Source organism: Anopheles maculipalpis, chromosome 3RL, assembly GCF_943734695.1.
Source record: "Anopheles maculipalpis chromosome 3RL, idAnoMacuDA_375_x, whole genome shotgun sequence".
Lineage (NCBI taxonomy): Eukaryota > Metazoa > Arthropoda > Insecta > Diptera > Culicidae > Anopheles > Anopheles maculipalpis.
Window position 1 is genome coordinate 48971856 of NC_064872.1, and position 25499 is coordinate 48997354.

The 25499-nt window shown below is 41.4% G+C and overlaps 2 protein-coding genes across 2 annotated transcripts in view; both read right to left on the minus strand.

The window, feature by feature from the left end:
* Positions 1-25499, minus strand: part of LOC126561367 (SLIT-ROBO Rho GTPase-activating protein 1-like) — a 118779-nt gene that overhangs the window by 87828 nt on the left and 5452 nt on the right. The window contains exons 2-13 of the mRNA XM_050217477.1: positions 16908-17091; positions 16678-16843; positions 16249-16599; positions 15691-16179; positions 15338-15605; positions 15038-15250; positions 14857-14962; positions 14540-14764; positions 14286-14457; positions 14118-14197; positions 13394-14039; positions 9897-11207 (exon numbers count right to left, since the gene is read on the minus strand). Of these exons, the coding sequence (XP_050073434.1) occupies positions 9954-11207; positions 13394-14039; positions 14118-14197; positions 14286-14457; positions 14540-14764; positions 14857-14962; positions 15038-15250; positions 15338-15605; positions 15691-16179; positions 16249-16599; positions 16678-16843; positions 16908-17091 (4154 nt within the window). The 3' untranslated portion in view covers positions 9897-9953. The remainder of the gene's footprint in view (positions 1-9896; positions 11208-13393; positions 14040-14117; positions 14198-14285; positions 14458-14539; positions 14765-14856; positions 14963-15037; positions 15251-15337; positions 15606-15690; positions 16180-16248; positions 16600-16677; positions 16844-16907; positions 17092-25499) is intronic.
* The window catches only part of LOC126563292 (uncharacterized), a 77959-nt gene continuing 55864 nt past the window's right edge, over positions 3405-25499 (minus strand). The window contains exon 2 of the mRNA XM_050219923.1: positions 3405-3414. The gene's annotated coding sequence lies outside the window, so the exon portion shown is untranslated. The remainder of the gene's footprint in view (positions 3415-25499) is intronic.

Genomic DNA, 25499 nt, shown 5'->3' on the forward strand with positions numbered 1-25499 from the left:
GGAATGATTGCAAACACATAGTGGCATTTCTGAAGATCTTTTCCTTCTCTTCTGTTAAACCTTGAAAATGAAAAATTGTCTTCAATAGCTTGTTTACATCAGCACGCAGTATCAGAAATTTGAACAGGCGTAAGGTAAAAAATAAAAGCAAAATTAGATCTAATTACTGCTTCTTTTAACCATAATTGATTGCAAAATTCCACAGTCGCGACGACAATTTCCCCACAGTAAATGCATAATTCCACAGAGTAATTCCTCTATGTAACTTGTTCTATGTAAAGATCCTCAATGGACTTGCAGTTTTCAAAAATAAAATATTCCCTTAAGTGATGGTACAATTCGATAGTATGGATCGAAACCCTGTATACTTATGTGACTTAAAATAGGTTAGAGAAGGGATGGGAAGTTAGGGTTGTGGTTTCGGACGATGAAGTCTATAGTCTGCATCAGTATGCTCCAAGAACTAGATACCATAGAGAGCACAGGGCAAACTTGTGCTGTCTGGAGTCGCTACCTTGGAACAAAATGAACAGGCTGAGAGAGCACGATTTATCCAATCGCGGCAGCAGTCCGTGCTGCACCTTGTTGTGCACCAACAAGTACACCATCGATCGTTGGTGTCTGTAGCTGGTGACGTTTCTCCATCAGAAGAAACTTCATCGCCAATCAGTGGAAGGTGACTCCATAGCCACTTTGGTGTCCGGAAGTCTGTCGACCATTATTAGCCGCAAACTGTTGGTCGTGTTGGTATGCGAGCTGCTCCAAAGGCACGGATACGTTGTAGCAATGGTGCCTATATTCGGAGGATTCCCATCACAAGCAATGAGCTGACTGAGACCCGTCTTTCGGGCATCCCTGCTCAGCGACGTGCAATAGTGCAGTTTTTTTTTAATGTAGCTTAAGAGGTAAAGCACTCATAAAGATTAAATTTTCGCTTTGTGTTATGAACAAGCAAATTAAGCTAATCTTTATGTCAATAGAGAAGGAAGGAGAAGGAGAAAAAAGTACCAAATAATATCAAGATGAAACATGCTGGGAATTCCACTCAACGGAGGAATGAACAAAAATATTTCATTTCAATTTTGACTAAGATTTTGACGGCTTGTTTTGTTAGTTTTATTTAAAACGATGTTATGGAAGCTTACATTTTTGGACGATTTAGAGGATGGCCAGACTTCAACATCTGATCATGAACGACAAATTATCACGATAAAAAGTCCTAGTGTAAAGTATTATGCTGGGTATATTCTGGGTTCTGGTATTGCTTTACATCATTTACATCCTGCTTCCTATTCCTTGGATCGATAATCAGTTCATATTATATCACTTTTCATAGCTCAAATCAACCGTCATCTAAAAAACGTGACCATTTTATTTTCACCAATGACATAATGTAGGTTATAATTAAGACAAAGTCGCAGTTGGCCAAATCTAAGTGTCTTTATGGTCTTTTCTTTATTTCCTATTCAATTTTTAGTGTGTAAAGTGTAAATCTGTTATAAATAACGTATTCACAAGAATGTGGCTCTTCTTCTTTTTGGCTCAATGACCTTCCAGGTCACGACGGCCATCAGATGGCTCACTAGACTTGCCGATACCATGAAGTTGGATAGTCAGTCCTAACTACGGGGTCCTGCCGTATAAAGACTGGCGCCGCTGTAATCTATATCACCGGGCCGCCACCCGATAGAAGAATATGGTTATATCAAGATAACAAATATAGATGTCGGTTTTGTGTATGCGTTGTGAAAATCCGACATTCTCCGCGTGTTTGTGACGTGATTATTGGGGAAGGTGTGAAAATATATTTTTGTATAATGAATCATCAACCATCACTTGTTTGCCAAAACTGGATCTACTATTATAAAAAATTGTTAAACAAATTTTTTAGGCCTTCGGATTTGCGTTTCTAGTTGTTTATTCACCATTGTTCAACCATGTAGAAACATAACAAATCCTGATTTTGTGGAAAAAAAATGAAAATGTGTTGACCTATTTAAGTTTAAATTACTTTAAGTGTGATGATAGCCATTCAATTAGTAAGGTGATTACATTTCATTCGCAATAACAAAAAATTAAAAAAAAAATACAATATACATTAGAACGTTCTCGAAAAATTCGCCTCTTTTTCTGGACAACAGGGAGATAGTTTAGAAATGCTAAAGGAATTAGTATTCACAGCCTCATTTTTAACTATCTTCATTGTTTATTTTCCCCTTTACATTTATTTACAAATTCATATCTGACCAATTCTCCTTAATCGAACAACGCGTGCACAGTAGATAGAAACGTTTGGCCATACTTTTTCACCTTAACCTTCTGTTAGATGTTTTATTTTCCTTTGAGACTAAGCTGTCGTCTTAGACTGCGTGGAAGAAGTCGTCGTGGAAGTACGTTCCGATTCCGTTGTGTTCTCCGTACTGTTACTTCCGATAGAGGCGGTTACATTGCTGCTATTCACTTCCGTTGTACTGGTACCGGTTATTCCAGAGGCACTAGTGGTAGTCGTCACGCCATTACTCTCTGTTGTTGATGCTTCTAGCTCCTTTACGGTTGTTGGATCGGTAGAATTTGGTTTACCAGTGCTGCTGCTGGTGGTAGACGAATCCGTCTTGAGTGATGCGTTGCTTTCGGTGGTTGTCTCTGAGCTCGATGATGACGGTGAAGTAACATCAGTTGATGTTGTTATGTTCACGTCTTTCTCACTTTCACCGGACACTGTAGATACTGACGCAGTAGTAATGGACACTGTTGTGGTGGTGCTCAAGTTGTGAGCAAAAGCAGAATCATTCGTTTCATTCTTCACGGCGTGGGTAGAATTGGCCGTCGACGGATGTTTCGGACCAAAAATGGAATCCCACAGTTGAGCGAAAAATCCACCACTAGTTTCGGTTTCACTCGTTACGGGCTGGAAAGTCGTTGACAGGACGACCAACACTCCTGCCAACAACCAGAGCGATGACGTTAGCCTGCTTTGATTCATCTCGGTTAGTGAAGTATTAACTGTGCGCCGCTAGAATTTGTGATGTATCTTCGTCGATGCTTGAAAAGCAACTGAAAATCATATCAGTCCATCGACATGGATTAAGCCTTTCGGGGGTAGGTGAACGTGTCCGATGAACGTGATGTTTGCTGCCTGTTTGTATCGATCATTAGCAAATGGGTGCCACTTTCGACGACGAAATCATCGTCTGACTAATAGATGGCAAGGACACCACCCAATCACCAAATCGAGCAATTTGTACCGAAATATGTGGTTCACATCGACACCATTGCCCTGTATTGCCCGCTCATCAGCGTTGGTCTACATGACACGATGACTCAAAACAAACTAACAATTTCATTTCGGACATTTCGCTTTATTATTTTACTTTTATTCTCTCAATAAGTCTCCCATTTACAGAACACTACTCTCTGTAGTCATTTTGGACAATGGAACTCCTCCTATCCATCTGGGGCTCGGTATTTGTTGTGTTCGTAGCCTTCTCCTTTACCTCTTCAGATGTTTCTGTAGAAATTACTGGAGCATCGTCGGTTTCAGAACGATTTGCAATGACGTTCGTTTGCCGTTCCGAGTCACTTTCCGAATGAAACAAGTTTTCGAACAATTGCTGGAAGAATCCATCTTTCAGCGAGTTTCCTGTGACGCAACTCGGATCACTAAGTATATTGATCAGAGCAAATGCGCAAACAATTTTGCCGATTTGACACACCATACTGACCAAGGCAGACTGCAGAAATGTAAGCACGAAGTTGAAGCAAGTCAAGCGTATATACCGAGTGAGGCCTTACAAAAGACTAAATGCCATTGGACAACTTATGCCATGCTCTCTGGTAGTATGGAAAACCCATCGGTCTCCAATTCTGGGAGGACGTGAACCAATATTACAAACAAATGAATGTACATTCGCAAACAATAAAGCGGCAACTTTCTTTGAACGTACGCAAATGGTACAACAATATTCGTACGTTGCATTTGAAGCAGTTCTGCTCATTTTCATGTAGTTGTTCCATGCGGCTAACACCGAACAAAAATCTACTATCATTGGAATCGAAGAATCTTTCAGCACACTGATGACACACTCGCTAACTGCTTCTAATTTGCCCAATGATTCCAATCATTAAAATGACCCGGCTTAAAACAGCAGTCAGCCGCTATGGCGACCATATCGTTTAAGAAAAATTTGACGATAAACTAAGAATCAAATTTTGCTTTAAACTGAAATTAATTCAGCTCTGGAAGTAACACAAAACCAATAGTACTAAATACAGTTGTTGGTCCTATCTAGGATAAGTTGTATGTAACTGTTAGTATACGAAGAGTATTGCTAATCTTTCGGACATTTTGCTATATGTATTTACTATCTATCATTGCTGATTGCTGAATAAACTTCAGGTAAAGGTCCTCAAAGGAGTCCTCAGAATTATTGCATTTCATTTCATTGCATGCGTTTTATATGTTTGCCCCATAGTTATTCTAGGTGTCCTATATCTAATCTGGACAATATTAATCAAAGCTTGATCTATTCTAAAGGGATCCAGACTGGGAATTTGTAAAATCATAATAATGTTTCGAGGTATGGATCATTTTAATGGTAATAAGGAGGGGATCTTTACGGCCCACCGCAGTGTGACTTATGGAAATATAAATTGTGGACGGTTACGAAGGTCGGGAACATACAGTGGGATATTCATGAGCAAAGCTGGAGCATCGATACAATCTAAGAGAAATGTGGTAACAAATGAAGAATCAGCGATCATCAAGCGACGCAACCGACTATTCTCGTAACAGGGGAGGGAAGGGGATCGATCGCCAAGGGATTTCCGTAAATTTTCCTTCGATTCTCGAATTCGATTCAAATCGATTCTTGCCGATGGGGACCGATTCACCGCTCAATGATCGGTGTCTGTCGAAGTAGCACTTCCACCTAATGTTTATATTTACCAATGATTTTATAAGACCTAAAATGTTACAAAACAATGTAAGACACAGTGAACAACACTGTGTCTTACCCCCAGGGGGTAAGACACCCGCCCCCTGTGTACACCAGGGGGCGGCCCGGTGGTATAGGTGACAGCGGCGCCGGTCTTCAAATGGCAGAACCGGGGTTCAAATCCCATCCGGACCGCGTCACCCCGTAGTGAGGTCTGACTAACCAACTACGTGGTCTAGTAAGCCTTTTCGATGGCCGGCATGACCTTAGAGGTCGTTACGCCAAGAAGAAGACAGTGAACAACAACAACAAATCTGGCATAAAATACAAAATACGACAAGACAAATGTTTTAGGGGTAAAATTATAACCAAGCAATGAAAAAAAATTAAATTGACGCTGAAACTAAAGGAAAGGGTCCAATGTACCGTAACGAGTACGTCGAGAAGGAATGGAAGAAGGATTTTGAAAAAAAAGAAATACAATATAAGAGAACGGGACTGTCAATTTTCCGTAGAAACAATCCTCCAACGAACACGGCTTGAGCCACACAACGCAGTCCTTCCAATCCGGGCTTCAAACTCAACACCCGGTGTCGAACATGCCAAAAAACCGTCTGATTACCATTCTGGTAAAATAATGCAATTTTTTTTTACTTGTGATATTCTCTAGGGCAACGACTGTCCATGATCCACGACATAGTTGTGTGGATGAGAAGACTAGACTAAAGTGTAACAACTTTACAGCAGAGAAGAAATATCTTTCTTCGAATTTGTTACGAATTTTGAAATCGATTAACCACAAACTATTGAATGGCATGTCTTGTTACTTGTTGTGAATGGTTTTACTCGGACGCGAAATAATTCCTGCTGCATGTGCTCGTGGATATTTGTGAATAAATCTAGTATAAAGAATATATATCGGAGAGTAGATTACCGCAGATATCTCAAGGAATTCCATTCCTATATCACTAGTGAAGAAGTTAAACGATATGATAAAATTATATGGAAAACTAAAAGATAGGACTAAGATAAATTAATTTGATGGCCTCTCCCTGGCCAAGTCGGCATTCCTGAAAATGAAGGAGCGGATACCCTAGCTAACCAAGGAAGAAACAACACAATCTCGGACAACACGTCCTCATCAAGAAGAGTTTTTACAAAACTAGCAAATGCTATCATCACAGAGACCTGGATAGAACACTGGTATCAGACATTTATTCGTATATTCAAATCTTCCATTAAACCATGGAACGATATTGACTGCAGTCGAGACCCAGAAGGTTCTTTCTAGATTTAGAATCGGCAACACGAACTTCAATCATAGACATCTCCTTCAACTTCATCAACCCTCCCTTCTGTACACATCTTAATTCACTATAAAGGTTTATCTGAGCTGAGACCCTCTGCGATTCAGATACAATATTGACTCATTACTTTCACAAAAACACAATAAAAACCCAAAATTTATAGATCCAAAAATCAACAAATTTATACAAACTAATGTAATCTTTTTCTTTCCGCTTTTCAGATTATACTAATAGCAACAACTACTACTCCCTCCCATCGACTCAAGGAGATAATTATTGCTAAATCAAGAACCTTTACGAACGTAACATTTGGCGACGACGAAGCAATTTTCGAAAAAGGGGAGCAGCGGATCAATTTTTTTACGAAAACCAAGGTGTCGTTCGTTGTCCGAAGGGATTGCGGTGCCAGTCTTTAGATGACAGAACCGAGCATGGAATTCCGTCTAGACCGTCTGTCCGTGCGCAGGACTGACTAGTCCGTGCGCAGGACTGACTATCAAGGTACACGGGTAAAACTAAGCCAGGGAATCCAACAAAGGCAGATCAAGCCATACAATCTCTCGAAACAGTATCGAATTCATTGCGTCGTTTATAAAAAAAAATTGCATTTTGATCCGATGGCAGAATAATTCAGAAAATCTGTGAAAACTGTACGTAAACATACATTGTATAGTTTGGTTGACAAGTGCAAAGACTTGAAGTCTTACAATGTGTGAGAAAAACGATCTAAAATATCCTTCATGACGCATGTACGTTAGATAGATTCTCCACCGCGAAACCTATCCTATAAACGCGATCGCCAGGACATCATTTGAGTCATCTGATAGTTCCCTAGTGCCATGAAATGATCATTTTAATGACATGAATGAAATGTCATACTATAAATGCAGTGTTGAGTGATCTTTAAGCCTAAACTCTCCTCCTCCTCCGGATAGAATTTGTACCCCGGTCCTGCCGTTTGAAACCGGCGCCGCTGTCGCCTACTCCAATTTGAGAGTCGACGGGAGGAAGGAAGAGAGGAAAGTGTTGAACCCAAATTTAGCTGTAGCTGTTCGGCGCTTCCTCACCAGTTATCAGCCGGATTTCCCCCCCCCCCCCCTTACCCTGTGCGATGTTCTTGGGCCCAGGGAAGAAAGATATTTCCATATCCGTGCAATGAAGCTATCATTGTAGGGCTCCTGTTAAATGAACTTGATGTCCCGCATCTCCTGTCTTCTATCCCCCTTTACGTCCCTTCTCCTCGCCTTTGGACCTATGGACCTCCGCTACATATTCCATCCCCGCCACACTCTCTACGGCTCGCATGGCCCCTTGGTCAGGGCTCTATCGGCCTTCAACAGCACACAATGTCTTTCTGTCTCGCTTTCTTGTTCGTATTCGTGAACCTTCCTTCCTTTCTTCGCAATCCTTCCTAGCACCCTATACCTTCTCTTCCCATTAACTACTTAAGCATACTTTTTTGTTAAGCCATTATTTGCGGACTAGTGAATATCATAATAAATTTATAGTTTGTAATAGTTTGTGGTACACTTACCTGATACCAGCTACCAATGAATCCCAATCAAACTCGTCACACGCTACTCGCTACTGTTTCACATTAGTTTCACATTTATTCTGTATATACTGCGGATGCGTCATCACGCAATTATGTATATTAATCTGTAGAAGTATGTATATTCCTTATACTTCGCGTTCCTTCTTCGCCTCTTGTGTTTAACTGCTTTCTTCTGTGCGAACTAACCAAAACTACTCCCTTCCCACTAGAATTCGCTCGTTCGCACCAACACGCACTCACTGGAAATGTGGCAAAAACTGGGTGAACTTATTCGAAACGGTCACTCAGCGGACATGACATCTTTTGCGCCATTCACCGTTTGGTGTAATGGTGATCGACTCGCGAGTCCCTGATACCGTCACGTCACGTGCTGAAAGCCATGAAAGCGCACTAAAACTAAAAACCCCTGAACGAACCTCATTCCATGGCATACTTTAGCAGACATTTCCTTAATGGCAACAAAAGTGTAATCGAGAGTTCGGCACATGACCTGTTTGTGCTCACACGGTATGTGGAAATATTTCATTGGTTTGCCTTGCAATAGTCTAATCCTCTTTGGGGCTCTACACGACATACAGAGGGGATTAATATAGGTTGGATGATAGCAAGAGATTATTTGTTTATACTCGTCTATTGGTTACTGCTGTGGGCTGGACTGCTGGTGGCAGCTCCTTCGCCTACTGCGTCTTAACTATTGAGTGTACTAAGAAATGGTATTGCAATAATAGATGGAGTATAGTAACGGTCAGAGTGTATTCGGTGTATTCTGCTTGTTTGTAGTACGACAGATATAGCATTAAATTGTTTCTGCTGGAGGTTATGTTAAAGGATGCTCATGATCAGGATGATGAAAATCGTTAGAATGATTACTTTACACATTTGTTTTGCCAGTATGGATATAATACGACATACATTACACTGCTGCTTGTTTACTGTCTGCTGCAATTGCGCTGATACGAAAGCAACTGGAGTGTAGAGAGAGGAAACAGGGTGGGGGAGGTTAGTTTCAACCAAAACGGGGAGTAACGGAATTTACATAATTGTATACAGTAAAAAGTCGTAAATTGTTAAATGTACCAAAGTAACATCGGGTGCTTGCATCAGTCGTCATATAATGTCCGAGTAAGAGAGTTGCAGCTGCTATTATTTCGTATTCACCTACAACTATACCTAGCTTCCCTGTTATGTGTTGCCGCCAAATCCTTCATGCACCTGGTAAGTGTGTTATTTGTAAATCGAAACATTCTGGGGCCTACCTGCTACATACTACACACTACTGGTTATATCGCGTTTCGTGTACCTTGTATTCGTTACGGTTTGTGTGTTGCTTTTCACACACTCCTCCATCGTTCTGTTCATTCCTTTTGCGGTAGCTGGTGCTTTTTTTGCTGCTTGAGCGAGGTGCTACAGAGATATTAAAATGTGTGTGTCAAGGCTAAAGAACTACTAAAGGAGTCGAATTATTCAAATTACCGGAACTATTAAAACACAGTCCGACTCAAAAAACACGGAAGAGAAACACAACCTTGCAACAGCAATTCGCCGAATAATACGCGTCCCGGTTAAACAAAAAAAAAGTTGAGTAATTTCGTTGTCCAATATCGGGGAAAGGAAGAATCTTGAAAATGGAACTGACTCCGCCAAACGACACCACGACAGCTTCCCTGCGGCGTGTTCAGCACGCCTCGACTCGATCAGTTCATTCCTGTCTACCGTCATGGTGTTTCCTTTCTACCACTTTCAGCTAATGTGTCTAACGTTACGCTTTAAGTTTTACTTTCACTTGTTTACGAGTATTGTACCGATCCAGTCTTCTTAATCGTTAAAAACTTTGCTTTCATCAATGTATATATTCGAAATATTGGTGTTTTCCTCCATCCATGCTCGTGCCCTGTTCAATTCCACCACACACCCCTCATCAAATCACATAAACCCACACACCCCAATTTTATGCATGTTTGCTCCGTTGTGCGAAAGTATGTTACAATTTATTGTTTTATGCGTATGAAGATTGTAAACTTTGCACCAATGATCAAATCTCATCCGGGAACCTGTGCCGTTCCACGAACAATACCCTCCGGCCCAAGTTCTCGTCGCTACACTCACACATATTTATTACATGTTGAAAGTGTTAGAGCGCGAGAACAACAGCCACTTCTAGTCCGCATTACGGCGCTGCATTTCGGGCGTTTGCGGTGGTAGCACCTGTGGTTTTTTCAATATCTGAGGCTTGACCTTTACCTGCGGCTTAAACGAGCTCAGGCTCTTTGCTTGCTGCTCCTGTGCCATGGAAGTAGCGGTCGCCGCCGAAGTGCCTTCCGTTGACTTGATCAAACAACCGCCAGTTAAATGCAAATCTGCAAATTGGGACACAAATTTCTGCGTGTTGCGAACAGGAATCGGACTCTTGCTGAGTTCCTTTCCGGCAGCGACTGAAGAGCTTGCCGTCAACAAACCAGCGCTCTCGTTGACGGTTGAAACGACTTCCGCTTCTTCGTCTGTTACTGTGCTCGGAGTGCTGCTTTCTGCCGGCGAGGAAGACAACACAGCCGGCACCGCGATGGCAGCACCCGATATCCTTCTCGATTCTTCCTCTTTAGTGCTTCCCCCCGCTACAAAGTCCTCGATTTTCTGAGGGACTTCTACTGCGCTAGAGTTTTTAATACTGATTTCTTGTGGCTTTACCTCTGCTTTCGGTTTGTCCGTCGCTGTACCTCCTTTCGCATCCAGCTTAACCTCCTTCTTCATCGTATTATTCTCGTACACGGGTGATTCGTTCGAAAATCGTTCATTCTTCTTTAACGTGCACTGGTTTTGTGCTGCAAAACGCTCCGCCGACGTCATGTCTTCCAGTTCCGTGTCCAGCGATTCTCGCGAAGCATGCGCCGTTTCCTTGTTGATGGCTGATGGAGGCAGATCCATCACCAAATCCGGTGCAATTCGGTTGCGACTGAGGATGCGCGATGTTGTCAGATTCTGATAGGAGCTTTGTGCGGCACGCTTCTGCCACAGGTCACGGTTTTGCTGAAACACGTTTAGTGTGGCCGATCCACCAGCCGCAGCCAGAGACAGCTTGTTCTCGGACAAACTGAAGCTCTTCGAATGATACTTGCGCATCGGTCTGGTTTGATCGGATTGGTCGTCGGTGGTGGCCGAAAGTCCATCACTGTCTACGTCCACCGTTTTGTTCGTGCTCGTGAGTGTCGATTCGCTACGGCGGTTCAATCCAAGCGTTGATTTGCTGTGCTCTGGTGGATCACCCATCCCGCCAAGCCGCGGACGGAGTTCTACGTTATCCGATTCCTCGTCGTTGCTGTTGCTGCTTGTACCACTGTCGGCCGCTGGCGATTTTTCCCGGTTCATCGTAATTTTTGTCGGTTCTGCATAGATCGGTTCCGATGGTTTTGATGTCTAGAAAAGCGTACAAAAAGAAAGAATATTATTCATTTGTAAATCTTTCAGAAGTAAATCTTGTAAAGAAGTAATCGCTGAATAAGCATGTTGATTTGTGATGATCTTATTTAAGCAATATCTGCGCGTGAAGAGGGTTAATGAAGCGTGTAATGAAAATGCATAAAAAGCGTGAGATATGAGAGTCCGACGCGCTGTGGGACTTTTACGTTTAATGTCGAAAGGTGTATCGTTTCTACGAAGCTTTCATATTTTATAAATGTAAGAATAGTTGAAGTTATAGATGTAATTGCATATGATTGGCTAAAGCTAAAAATGCTTTCACTCTCCTGCCATGCACATTCACCTCAACGGGATACTTATCCAAGGGGTTGTTATTTGAAATTAATATCTTAAATAATGTTTCTATGTAGCAATACGGCCTGGCCGTCCTTTATGAATAAAAAAAAATAATAATAATATTTCTATGTTTCAAAATTGTATCAAGCGTTTGATTCAACGTATGTAAGGGCGTAGTTACAGTTAACCAAATCAGTTTTACCATACACTACATGGTTAGTATAAGCGGTGGTGGTGGTGATGGATAAAAAGCAATCCCGTTATTCATCAAAACTGTGGTAACATTTATCAGTAACATCCAATCTAAATAGCTAACAGTTTTAGGTATGTAAACACACGCTCACCTCTCGTGCTCTTTCAAAAGGCTGGGAAACACAGTCGACATTACACGATGATCTAGTATGAAAACTACAAAAAACGATTCGCAAAGAACATGGCGCAGCAAACACGGAATGGAGCACACACGGCGAAAATAATAAGAAAAGCAGTAACAGGTTCAAACAACAAAGAAAACAACAACATACCCCGTAGTATCGAGCACGGCTAATGGTTAAAGAGAAGGTAAGATACATCGCTGATCGCTGCTGTTTGAATATTTAATTCACGAGGAGAGTGTTTTTAAGTTTATTCTTCGTAGCTTAACTACAACTGTGCTGTTTATGTGGCTAAATGTTTTAATTGGCATTAAAAACTAGTGTGATTCATCATATGTAATATGATTTCTCGGAATAAGCTGCCTCGTTCTTCGCTTGTTGGTACAGACGGTTTCCTCTTTGCAAGCAACAAGGATCGAATTGAATTGTCGTTTCTTTAACTGACATTGTTGTCAACACTTGTGGCACTGTTCGTGTATTTTCTTATCGTCTGTCTTTGTTCGCAAACTTAACTAATGTTAGTGTAACTAGCTTCTATAGTTCAAATCTAAGTCGCTTCCAAGTGAAGCACATTTTACACCACTCTCGTGTGTTTATACACTCTCGTTGCTTTTTTTCAAATGGTTTCGATGATTATTGTACACAACTAAAGCCTGTCCCGCATACACTACTGTCTGAATTTGATGCAAAAGAGACAGAGATGATCTAATAGTCTAACACCAAGAACAAACAACGTTGCAGCATGAGGACAATTAGGCATCTACGACACAATACGACTACAGCACGAGTCCAATCATTCGCAACAAGGTAAAGTAGCACAGCAAAAAGAAGTTTAACTAAATCTACTACAGAAACACTGGCATTCACATGCACAACTGAAAAAAATTGCTTCCGCTAGCTTCATAATAATCGTGTAATCTTAGCCTAATGCATTAAAACAAAAAGTGATACGAATCACCATCCACAACACGAATAACGAAAAATACTCGTACTATGGTGGATCGTTCATCGTAGCGGAAAGCATTACACAAACACACAAGAAGCTGATAAACGAAAAAAAAAAACTTTTAAATTAGACTTGCTAAACATGGACATGTACCACGCCACGTTCTATTCTGTCTGTCACACAAAGGCAATGGTGGAAAAACGATATTACCATACAGGGGCAATGATTTGCTGTACTTTCGATAAGTAGAGTCTTTGACGTGGTCCACCTTTTCAGTAAGTGGGGTTGCTGCTTGTGGGACAGAGCTTTGAACAGGATGCGCACCACGACGTTGTTGAACACATCACAAGAACAACGCATGACACATAAAGCGATAAACAAACAACGAAAACAAGCAAGGACGGCTTTACGATTCAAGGAGCATCGAACAAACATTCAAAGGTATGGGCGGTAATGAACTTGAAATAAAGCGTCGAAAATATAGGAAAAGATATCAAATGATAGCATTACACAGTTGTCTCCAGTACCTCGTATGTGAAGAGAGCCATATCTTCGACAAACTCGAAGGAGTTTTCGAAAGAATGCGGTTCGTCGTGGTAATTGTACGGTGATGCTTTCAAGTGATCCACACTATCGTAGTGAATGAAGTCTGCATCCTTCAGCTCACTGCCCAACTTCTCGCCAATCACTGGAGGAGCATGATGCGCAGATGGCAACGGTGGTTGGTGCGTTACTATTGCTACCGATTGCTGCTGTGTGTGTGACTGCTGTGACGTTGCCGTTGCCGATGCGTGGTGAACGGAAGAAGCCACTTGTGCGTGCTGAATGGTATGATACTGCGGATGGCCCGGAGATGCCAATGCTGGTTGCATTGAGCCTACAGCGGCCCCGGACGCTCCAATGCTGCTGCTGCTAGATGCACCACCACCGCCGCCACCTCCTGTCGCTCCACTGCCAACAACGGCACTGTGGCCGCTGGCCGAAGCCGTTGCAGCGCTTATGGTGGAAGCGGTGTAGTCGCTTCCACACGTTATGTTAGACAGTGTGTTGGAGTTTTGTGTACAGATCGATAGCTGACTGTTGAGTGAAATATTTCCACTGGGACGACGCTTACGGACGGATTCTTCGGAACTGGATGATTTCAAATGTTCACTTTTATCGCGATCTTCGTCCCTAAAAATGGAACAAAATTCATAGATAAACAAATTGAACATGACCTGTAGCTATATAAAAGCAGCGGTTTTAACTTACTTGATTTTTAGCGAAATGTACTTATCCGGAATGAGTCCAGTTTTGCCGTTTACTGCACCTCGCCACCAATCGTTGGAAACCTGCCACAAGGAAAAGATATAAACAATTATGTTATTTCAAAAAGAAATACGTAATACACTCGGTAGACACTATAGAAATTGTACCGACCTGATTGTACAGTATCACAGTATCCCCCTTTCGTAGCGATAATTCTCTGTCGGATCGTGCGTTGAAATCGAACTGAACAATTGCTTCAAACGTGTCCGACTCATCCTCGGATGGATACACTTCTGAGTCCGGATCTTCCGATACTTGCTCTGTCGGAGAGTCACCAACATCACTGCAATACATGCAAATACGCACAACAATGAAGAACAATTAGACGATGTTGATGAACTTGGTAAATGAAAAACTTTACTAACATGTCTTCAAAGGTTTCCGAAGTGATAAACTTTTCATAATGCATCCCGCCAAGATCTTTCGGGAAGAGTTCTGCGTGATGGACGATGATGTTCTTGATTAACTCATTTACTTGATTCTGGTACTGCACTTGGTCCTTATCTTCTGGCGCTGGCATCAACGTGGGGCCAAAGCAAATGGCCAGATTGTAAGCATCCATCATATTTTCGTCAGAATATTCGGAAAGGCTATGGTAGCAGGGACATTGAATTAGTTCATAGTTTAGATTTTTCAAGCATTTCCAATAGTTTTCTCTCCCTGCCTAGCATTCGATACTTACTGGTTCAAAAAGGCAAAGAGGTACCGAACAACCACAACAACTGACTTGGGTAGACTTTGGAAGAATTTGCGTATACCTGATACGATATCGTGCTTGGATTCGAGTTCTAAGAAAAGAGCACACGTAAGAAAACCATTGTAAAGATCCTGCAATGACGAAACAATGTTTATCGACTACTTACGTGCCAGCTGAACAAAGTGATCGAAGTAAATTAAAGGAAAAAGCGGTTCGCGTAGTTCTCGTAAATAGAGTTTCAAAACACCCGCAACAGAATTGATGTCGGATGCATCGGTCATTTCAGCTAGTGGATCATCGCCACGTTCAAAGGCTTCTTTAAAGTTACTTATTTCTACTTGAGATCCTGAAACTCGGAATATGCCTTGGTGATGCAATCCTAAGCAATCGGACGAAAAAAGAACATATTAATCCACAACAACGTCAAGCCGTACATTGATTGTTCCCATAAACAATAGAAGCTTACCGTAAAGATTGATAACTCTTATACAACTTCGCACAATTAATGGAATTTCTTCGCCGGACACTTCAAGATATTCTTCCAGCGAACCACCAAACAGCTTTGGCCGACCCGATTTGTTCATGCGGCCAATGCGCTTTCGCTTGGGCACGTTCGATTTTGTAAGAGTGTCCGTTTTGATGGCCGAATCTTTTGCTAAAGCATTACGGAGATATTCTGCCTTCGAATCCAGCCGTGCTATTCGCGACGTTGCAAGAATGTATTCGCGTATTTTCTGCGTTAAACAGAGACATAAAAAAAACCATTCAGAGTTCATGCCGGATATTTTGTATCGGCACTGACGAGCTGTGGGTGCTTACCGTTATGTAGAACTCCTCGATCTCGTTCTTATCCGATCGCAATTTCACGGACGTGTTTTCGGGCTTCTGGAAAGCAACGGCACCATCGCCAAACGCCCCAGTGCAATCGTAATCCTTCGTGTTCAGTATATCGAGCAGATTGATTTCTGCCGTTTCCAGCGTTTTCCATATTTCTTCCGATTCCATACGCAAGTTATTCACGCGCTGCTCGAGCTGCATTAGCCGTGATTCCATCTCCTGATGCAACGCCTTTTGTAATTCTGGCTCTACGTCCTCGTCTTGGCCCTGAAACTCCAGCCGTTTCGGAATCATGAAAGCGGCACTATGTTGCTCAAGAAATTTTTGCTTGTCTGCACGGCTGTCCATCGAGTTGACGATATGCGAGAGAGTTTCAGCATTATGTAGCACCGCACGACATCGGCCCTGGTCAGCGGAAACGTGCATCAGCAGAGCGCGCGACACAACCGAATGAAAACCAAGATCCATGCACTGCAATCGAAACAACGTAACACACACATAATGCAACAGTTTCTAACAGCAACAGCATAAAATACTCACATCAATTAAATCACTCAAATCTTCGACGAAATATTTGTGAATCGTCGTGTTAGAAGCTTCCAGGCATAGCTGATACTCGTTTTTCGCCTTTAGCGCCTTCAGTCTTGCGTCCGTGTATTTGTTCTTGCGCTTCAGCACCTCTTTCTCTATCAAACGATACTTTTTGCTGCGATCTAGCTTTTCCTTCGGGACACTCTGCTGCAGCTTCATCCGTTGATTCTCAGCCAGTCGCAACTTTTTTTCAGCTTCTTTTGCTTCCGTCTGCAGCGTGTGGTATGTTTTCATATTCGTGTGGAGTTCTTGTAAAATTCGCAATATTTCTACGTGCGTCTCAAACCCTATCTCTCGACACTGAAATCACAAACAAAACCGGTGCTATTGCAGCAATTCCATTCAAATTGATCAGCGTAGATGTATCGTCTCCCTTACCTTTCGATATATGCGCTGGACGTCGTCCCATACCGTTTGCAAACGAGCCACCAGGTGTGTGGAGTATATTTCCGACATGGCCGCATGGTCTCTGGAGAGAGATTTGGTTTGATTGACAAGCTGCTGCCAGCACGAGTAGGAAGAGAACATTGGCCATTGTTCGCGTCTGGAAGAATGGATGAAAAAGTTCAACATCAAAAAATTCCACCAAGATGCTTCAAATATCTCACTTTTGGCGCTGCTCTTTGTGTCGAAGCTGTAAGCTTTTAGCTAGTTTGTCCAAGCTTTTGCTGTAGTCCAGTTCCACCTCGCCACGCCGTCGGAAGAAGTCTTGAAGTTCCTGTACGAGCGCTATCTGTGCCTCCATGCGGACGTCCAGAAATTTGAGCTGCTCGTTTAGTTGTTGTCTGATATCTACAAATAAAATAGACAAATTGATGAATTGTTAACAAATTTGAGCGAAACGTGTACACCATCAATTGCTCTTCAAACATATTCTTTAATTCTATTTCTTTTTAAAGTTAATCTTTAGTCGAATATTTCCCATTTCCGTCCGTTTCTTAGTTGGATCCATGACACAAAAATATTTATTAACTTACACTATTACATATAAATAGACTAAGAATAATAAAACCATGTAATTTTTTCGATAGTGCTGGGTACAAAACAGGTCGAGAGAGCACGCATATTTTGTGTTTTTCAACTCCAAAACGTCGGAGAGTTGTTCAAGTAAATAAAGTAAACGCAAACTAACATTGAAATAAGTCGCGTGCAGGCCTTTCTTCGACCCCAAACACACAAATTCCATGGTCGGAATCACTACCGACCATTTCAAATTGCATCCGTTTTATTCTACTACTATCCCTGTCCTTCGTCGATGAGTCACCGTTCTTTTCCGTGGATTATGGATTGGTTCTAGACGGGGCAGAGTGGGACATGTTAGTCCCCTTTTAACCTACACCGCTTTCCCCTTTGTTGTTTCGAACATCCGAGAGAACCAGAACCGGGAAGTGTTTGTGCCCGCCGCACCCCAATCGTGTAGAGAGTTCTTGACATTTTTTTTTCGTTCTTCAATCATTTCTCCCCCCCAACAAAAGCGTTGTTCAGTTTTCGAATGTATTTTCCAGCTGTTGAACGACTAACGTAAACTGAAAAAGACTCCTACGCATGTAAGCTTCAGGAAATGGTGAGCATTTTCCGTGAGAAGATACGTATGTTATGAAATAAGACGTTTCTCCATTGTTTATTGACTTGAAACCACAGGATTACCACAGGATAAAGATTACTTTTTTTCTATGAAACCATTCAACAATTTTGTGGATATATTTTATTGTATATAGCTATTTAGAATTTTCTAAGAAACACATTTGAAAACAGTTTTTTACTCCATCCAGAATAAATAATCGATTTACCTTTAAATAAGCTAGTTAAAAATGGCATGTTTTGCTTTTCCCTCGTAATAATGGAATACAACGGAAATGGAAAACCCATGTATTGCAATAAAAGCCATAGCCAGCCATGTGGTCGGGTTCATTGTATTCCACCACTTCGTGACACGCACATCAACACGAACCCCTGGTGCCCGATGCGTTTGCATGCCTTTAGATTCTTGCAACTTCACGACAACTAAATCCGGCTTTTGGGCACATCAACGCCCTGTTACTCTACTCGCTACGTATGCCCATGGGCTTGATATACATACATGCAGCCGTTGTCCGACTAATTATTCATACGCATCGTTGGAATAACAAAGCTTTATTCACTGTACGATTCACGTTTTGCATACATGGAATACTTTAACCATTCAACGTACTAACGTGTTCCATTGCAGTCTTCAAATGAATGTTGAGCATTCAATTGAACTAGCTTGATTGCAATACAAAATAAAACTTTGCAACACTTGAAATCGCCGTCTAACGAACATAAGTGTTAAAAAAAAATCCAAAAAAGACAACCAATTGTTTCAGCACAATTAGAGCATAACGCACGCACAGTAGAACCTTTCTTTATCTTGTAACCTAGTCCTGCAGTCCAATAACCAGTCCAATAACAAAAAAAAACGCTACACTTTAATAAATAATAATGATCGATTTTCACATGAAACATTTAATAATTTTCCACAAAACATTACCTGGGAAGACATCCCGAAACTCGGGACTGGGTTGATGGATCCATCCGTTACGCTGCTGTATTATGCATTGAAACATTTTGCACGCTCAACAACACTGTTTTAATATATATTTAATGTTCGCCACCTCCTTCGAATGAGATTCTTTTTAGCACGTTGGTTCACACGTTACGGCGACTGAACTATATCACTTTTCTAAACAAACGTTAAGCAGCGGTTAGTTTAAATTAGTCAACTTTACTCAATTCACATTCACATTACGAAAAACCGGAAACATGTCGCAATCACTCCAATTGAATGAGGATGAGCTTCATTCCGGTTCTGTCATGTCTCAGCCATGGGCAACGGAAAGCGTGGCCATTACAAAATAAACATAATCCAACAGCTCGACAGCTCCAACACACACATGCAGCAGAGATCCAACATCGCCGTTCAAGAACGTAATCAATCCATTGGACCAGATAGTTGTTGCGACCTTTACTCACTAGAAAGATTGTGTCTTTGCACCAAAGAAAAGTTTATTGTTCTGATCGGTAGTTATTATGCGCATTGAATCAAACACTCTTATCAATCGCTTATACCCAACACTGGCTTCAAGCACTTTATATTGTTTAAAGACCCGACGACGAATCTTTTGAAGCAGCAATTCTCGGTCAATGTTGTTAAAACACAGTGTATCAGAGGGTGGACTAAACACAGCTTGCACATCGTTAAATTTAGCTTGTTCACACACCGGAAACGCTAGCCCACGAACAAACGCACCATGATTGCGCAGCCTGCCTGTACGAGCGGAACCAAATTCTTCACAGCTCTCAATCTCCCACCATTCAAATGCATCCCAAGGCATGAATGAACGGTAGATGCATTCACAAACGTACTGATGCGCATGTCTAATACTACAACACTGCAATCTATAGGACGTCGACTTGTAGACACATTTGTAGCCTCCCTTGTTCCAGGCGGACATTTGAAACGACACAGATGTCGATCAACAAGCCCAGTGTCAGTGGGGAGGGGAGCAAAGCCACGCGACTACAAAAACCGAGAATGGTTTTCCTCAGCTGTGTGTTTTTGTTTTGATTCCACCACACACAAGCAAACAGCAGAATATCTTCCCAACAACTGCAGGCCAGACGTTTCTTCTACGTTCTGTTGAGTGTGCTCCGGTGGGGAAATGGTGGTCTGACCCTTGCTGCTGCCATTTGCTCCGAAATGTAAAAAAAACATCGCACGTTGAAATCGTTAAGTTAAGCTAATGGCAGCAGAATACTTTTTTTGGAATGACCACCAAACCATGTACGTGCAACGACGCACAGTTAATGGTGGATATACAAGCTCTTGATCGCTACATCCGGACGCAACAAAAACGGGCATCACGGCAATTATAAATCACAGTTAGTAGGAAGCTTGTAGTCGTCACATCCGATACGAATGAAGGAAAGAATTATTGATCAAAACGGTAGAGGGGCATAGCAAAAATCCTTATCCGATTTTCTTCTATGTACTTTAATGCAAAATGCACGGTGCACAATGAAAATTCGATTCCAGGCGGTAAAATATCCCAAGGAATCTAAGATCATGGGTACATCCAGAGAAAGGAAAGTAACCCTTTATTAGCTCCCCTTCACAATACACTCTCATCAACCAGGTCGTGGATAAAAACTATAAAAGTGAAAGTTTTATCTGTGCATGCTGCAAGCTGTACGGTGGCCCAGTGTTCAACGAATCATAAAACGAATTGCAATAAAATTCACACACATTATTTCAATGAAACATTGGCCATATTACGGACAATTTTACAACGAATTTTCAAAGGATTGTTAAACCATGAGATAAACCATGAACGAATACAAACAAAAATTGCTGTTTAGTTTATTGAATGCTTCCATCCCAACCAAACAGGCCAAGTGCAATCGTCAGCGTGGAGATTTGTTGCAAGTTTTTTTTTTATGTTCCACGATTCCTTTTCTGCAATGTCTAGCCAGACCAGCGCGACCATCCGCCTGTTTCAACAAGTGAAAAGGTATCAAGCCCCTACATATCATGACCACACACCGCACATCCGCGGTCGATTCGTTTGGCTTGGTTGTGGTGGTGGTGATGAGGAGTTGCATTTCCAGTCTCCCCCCGTTGGTATCGATGTCGCGGTGAGGAAGTGCTCAATCAATCGAACGAGCGTCATTCGATAATTAATTACACCCAGAGCACGCCCGTTGATGCTTGCTCGAAACCATCATACCCATATGTTGACATTTGCACCTGAACGTTCGCTTTGTAGGGTGATCGTGCGCGATCTTTCAATCCAAAAACGACACACTCCTGCCGCTGTGCTGCTCTTCGAAGTCAGCCGACCATTACGCAATTTCTCAGACTTTCTCGTTCCTCAACAACAATATATCGAGATTCGCACCCTGAAAATGGAGCCCAGCGGAGTGTGAGTGAAAGGTTGTTTTTGTTTTAAAGTCACACAAAACAACAGCATCGACGGGAAAGGGATACAAGATCTTACGAGCATAAATGACACCCGGCATAAACTCGACGATAGTAAAAAAAAAAATACAACGATTTGCAGCATCTGCTGCAGTGTGCCTTAACCCAGTGATGTGTGTTGATGTGGTTACATCAGCAAAACTGCTTTCATTTGGCGTCAAAAAACACGTGACAGCGGTCGACGGGCACCCAAACGTGATGGTCACACAACGACAGCACCAGTTGGCCAGTTTTACCATAAAAGCTTTCATTGCTTCCGCTTTTCAGGTTGCAAATGGTTACGATCGCGACAAACTAAAATTGCCGTTACTTCCGCTGGTTAAACATTTGCGTTACAGACGACGGACGAATACACTTTACAATTCCGGCAAACATGGTAATTGCAAATCTTGCACGGTTTCTGATGGGTTTTCAATTTAATTCTACATGTCGAACATTCTAACTGGCTGTAGACACTTAAACATTCGTGTGCTTCGATAGGCATTTCACATCAGCGGCAGAAAACTAACCAACCGCTTTTATTAACATTAGCATCATGTGATTTTCCGTTCAATTGCCACCCCATTTCCGTCACAAATCCAGGCCACAATCGAGATCAACGCCTTACGCAATACCGGAATACCTACGCAAGTGATTGCGCATCATGCATTTTTTAAGTGAAGACGAATAGAGATGATCGTACGCCCTTGTGATTTGAAACAATTCATATTTAAGCAGGTTTTCTTCTTCTTCTTATTGGCTCAACGACCTCTAAGGTCATGTCGGCCATCGAAATGGCTTACTGGACTGCTGATACGACCAATAACCAGTCAGTCCTCACTACGGGGGGAACGGTCCGGATGGGATTTGAGCCCCGGACCTGCCGTTTGAAGACCGGCGCCGCTGTCGCCTACACCACCGGGCCCGGGCTCAGGCTCTGAAGCTCGGTTTCTATTTGTCTGATAAATGTACACATACATCCGTAGCAAAGCCTTAAGACTCGGTCAAAATGCAATTAAGCACTGCCCAACGTGCATGGTTATGCTATCAATATCTATACAAGGTTTCTGAGTAGAACTAGACAAGTGCGAGGCATCTAAACAACGCTCAAGATGAACTGGACAACGGGTAGGTTGAACTGTACAACCGTCGCTCTTTCTCGACAGTGGTCAAGTTGAACTGGACAAACGCTTGGTTGAAGTGGACAAACGTCAAGTAGAACTCGACAGTCATATTTGAAATGGTTAGTAAAAGGTGGTGATGAAAGGGTTTGAAGGGTTTCGCAAACGCATGGAAAATTTTAAAATTAAAAAAAATTAATACACATTTTGTTCTAATTTCCAATTTTTAATAAGTCCCAAAAGTCTGAATTTAATTACAATTAGAACGCATGGTTTTATTTAAAAAAGTGAGGTAGAAATAAAATATTTGCAACACCTGTTCAAAGTTTTATCTTTTGACAGAAGATGACAGAAGACGTTTCTGTGTATAATCACTGAATCGGGTTCTCGTAGCTGTCGTCATGGTTATTTTACTGAATCAAAAATATAAAATCAGACGTACAAAAAATCATATACATTTGTTTTACCGCTTTCAAACATGTTCAAAGTAAAAAACTATATTAATGTTATTATTGAATGCATGTTATGCATGTAAATTACAAAAAATGTGTATTTCAACGGTTACTTTTAAAATATTTGCCAATCGTTTCCGAAACGCTTCCAACTGTTTCATCAACCATTTCAAATATGACTGTCCAATTCTACTTGACGTTTGTCCACTTCAACCAAGCGTTTGTCCCGTTCAACTTGTTCATTATCAAGAAAGGGCGACGGTTATCCAGTTCAATCTACCCGCTGTCCAGTTCAACTTGATCGTTGTCTATAAATCTATCGCATTTGTCTAGTTCTACTCAGAAACCCTGTAAAGTTGAATGATTTCGAAGGAATATGGCCTAGTCGTCATTATGAAATAAATAAAAAACAAGAATACTTTATGTACTTCTTTGGCTTTTCACAACCTCCATGGATATTCTTGACCAGCCATTTTTTGGATTTCTTGACTTAAGTTTCCCATAAAAAGCTGGATATTCAGTCTTGAGTCAGTCTTCAGTAAGAGGTGACGGTCACGGATGAGGTTCGATACTAGTATCTTCCTGTTAACAACTGACATCTCTACAAATAAACCACTGGTCTCTGCTCCAACTCGATAAACAGTCGAGTGTTTAGGATTAATATGGTGCAAACCAAAAATTTATCACATCTTCTTTTCCATTTCCAGATAGAAAAAAAAACAAACCGATTGCCCGATAAACCAATTCTGTAGATGGAAAGGGAAATTTTCTCCTTCTTTGCTTTACGAAAACCATACAAGGGAGTCAGTCACTGCGGGAAATATTTGCACAGAGCGAACCAATCCGTGCAACAAGGAAAGGGGTAACAATGACCGTGGGGTAATAAAAGGGTAAAGCATAGTTTCCAGTGCATGTCCTATGAGGTATTCGTGTAATCACAAGCATTTTTTTTTTATCATCTTTCGATGGACGACGCGAACGGTCACTGCTTCTACTCCACATTCCACACCGTCAAAGAGAAGAAAAGAAAAAAAACAACAACACTATTCCAACCAACCAGTAGTACTGCTTCATTCGTTTGTTGGCAGGGCTGCCGATCGCAATGGAAAATATGAAAGCGATGAAAATCCGTCACTAAACAAGTTCATGTACATTTTGCCTTATGTTTCACTTCGATCGTTCGCGTTCGTTCGTTATCGTTGGATCTGCTGAAAATACAATTCCATGACAGGTGTGTGTGTGTGTGTGTGTGATACTGACCACAAACAAGCAGATCTATTTTCTTTCCCTTTCAGTGTTTGTTGGGAAAAATCGTTTTAAAAATAAATATACATTAGTAGCAAAAATATGCTACTTTTAGTGTTTGTTTTGTAATGACTCTTTGTACGGAAATTTAAAAAAAAAAAAAACAATTAATTGCACATTTGGAGCACACCCCACCTGATCCAAACGATAACATTGACTCTCTAAATTAGTTATCTCAAACTCGTGTAGGAAATTCAAACAAACTGATAAAAGCTAGAGTAGAGACCAAACTCAAAACATATATAAGATAAAACTTTTGATAAGATATAACGAACCCATATCACACACACACAGATTCCTTTAGTTTGTTTGTGTTTCGTCTTTCTTTTTGCAACAGTACAACTTTCTTTTGATTGCACGCTATGGCTGAAAGAAAATTTCTTGCCCTGCTGCGGTGGGTTTAGCAGCTTTTGAATCTATTTGAACTATTTACAAATAGTTGCTTCGTACACTTCGAAAATTCAAAATCCAATTACAATTGCATTCTTGCCGTCATAATCTGTGGCTTCAAATGATTAGTGCAACCATTAAATGTGAGTTCGATTGCTTAGAGTACTTTAGCCAGACCAACAACACTTTGCTTATTTAGCCCCGTTTAACGACAACCATGAATTACTTTTTTCCGGAAATGTGCAATGATTCATAAAAGGAAAGCAACGCAATAGGAAAATTGATTTATTCTTCAGCGTTGCTCTTAGCGTGTCGCACGAATAGTGTTTTGTTCTCTTGGGCACTTGCACTCTTGCTCTTCACAGCATCAACGTCTTTTGCTGTTTCTCATTCTGTTGTATCGGTTGGTCGACGTCTCACAGAAGTCTCTCGACATGCCACAACTTAAAACATCTTGTTTCTCACTACCGATGCTGTGTTTGCGTTGTATTAGGATTTTTTTTTTTGCTATTGAATTTCTTTTCTGCAATCGATTTATTGCGTTATGGCCTTGGTAATCAAATCGTTTCATAATAAATTCGAGTGCAGTAACAATATACAAAACTCAAAGGTTAAGAAAAGATAAAACTCCATGACCAAACCAAACCAAACTAACAAACTGTCAGACAAATGCGTATCAGTTTAGCACAACATATTAAACTTGGATAGTACTAGAAACACAATTTTTATACCAAACAACCAGTGCATATTGTTATGCCTGTATGCCAAGCGTTGCCGAAATTCTTATCCCATTCGTTTGTTTAAAAATTCACTTGCAAGAAACCATCAACCAAAACGACGACTGAACTCATTTCGTATTCTTTGGAACTGGTTCTATTCGGGGGAGCAAGCGTACGAATTTTCAACACGCAACGGTGGAGAACTTAATATAGCCTTCTTCGTTGCGTTTTCCGACCC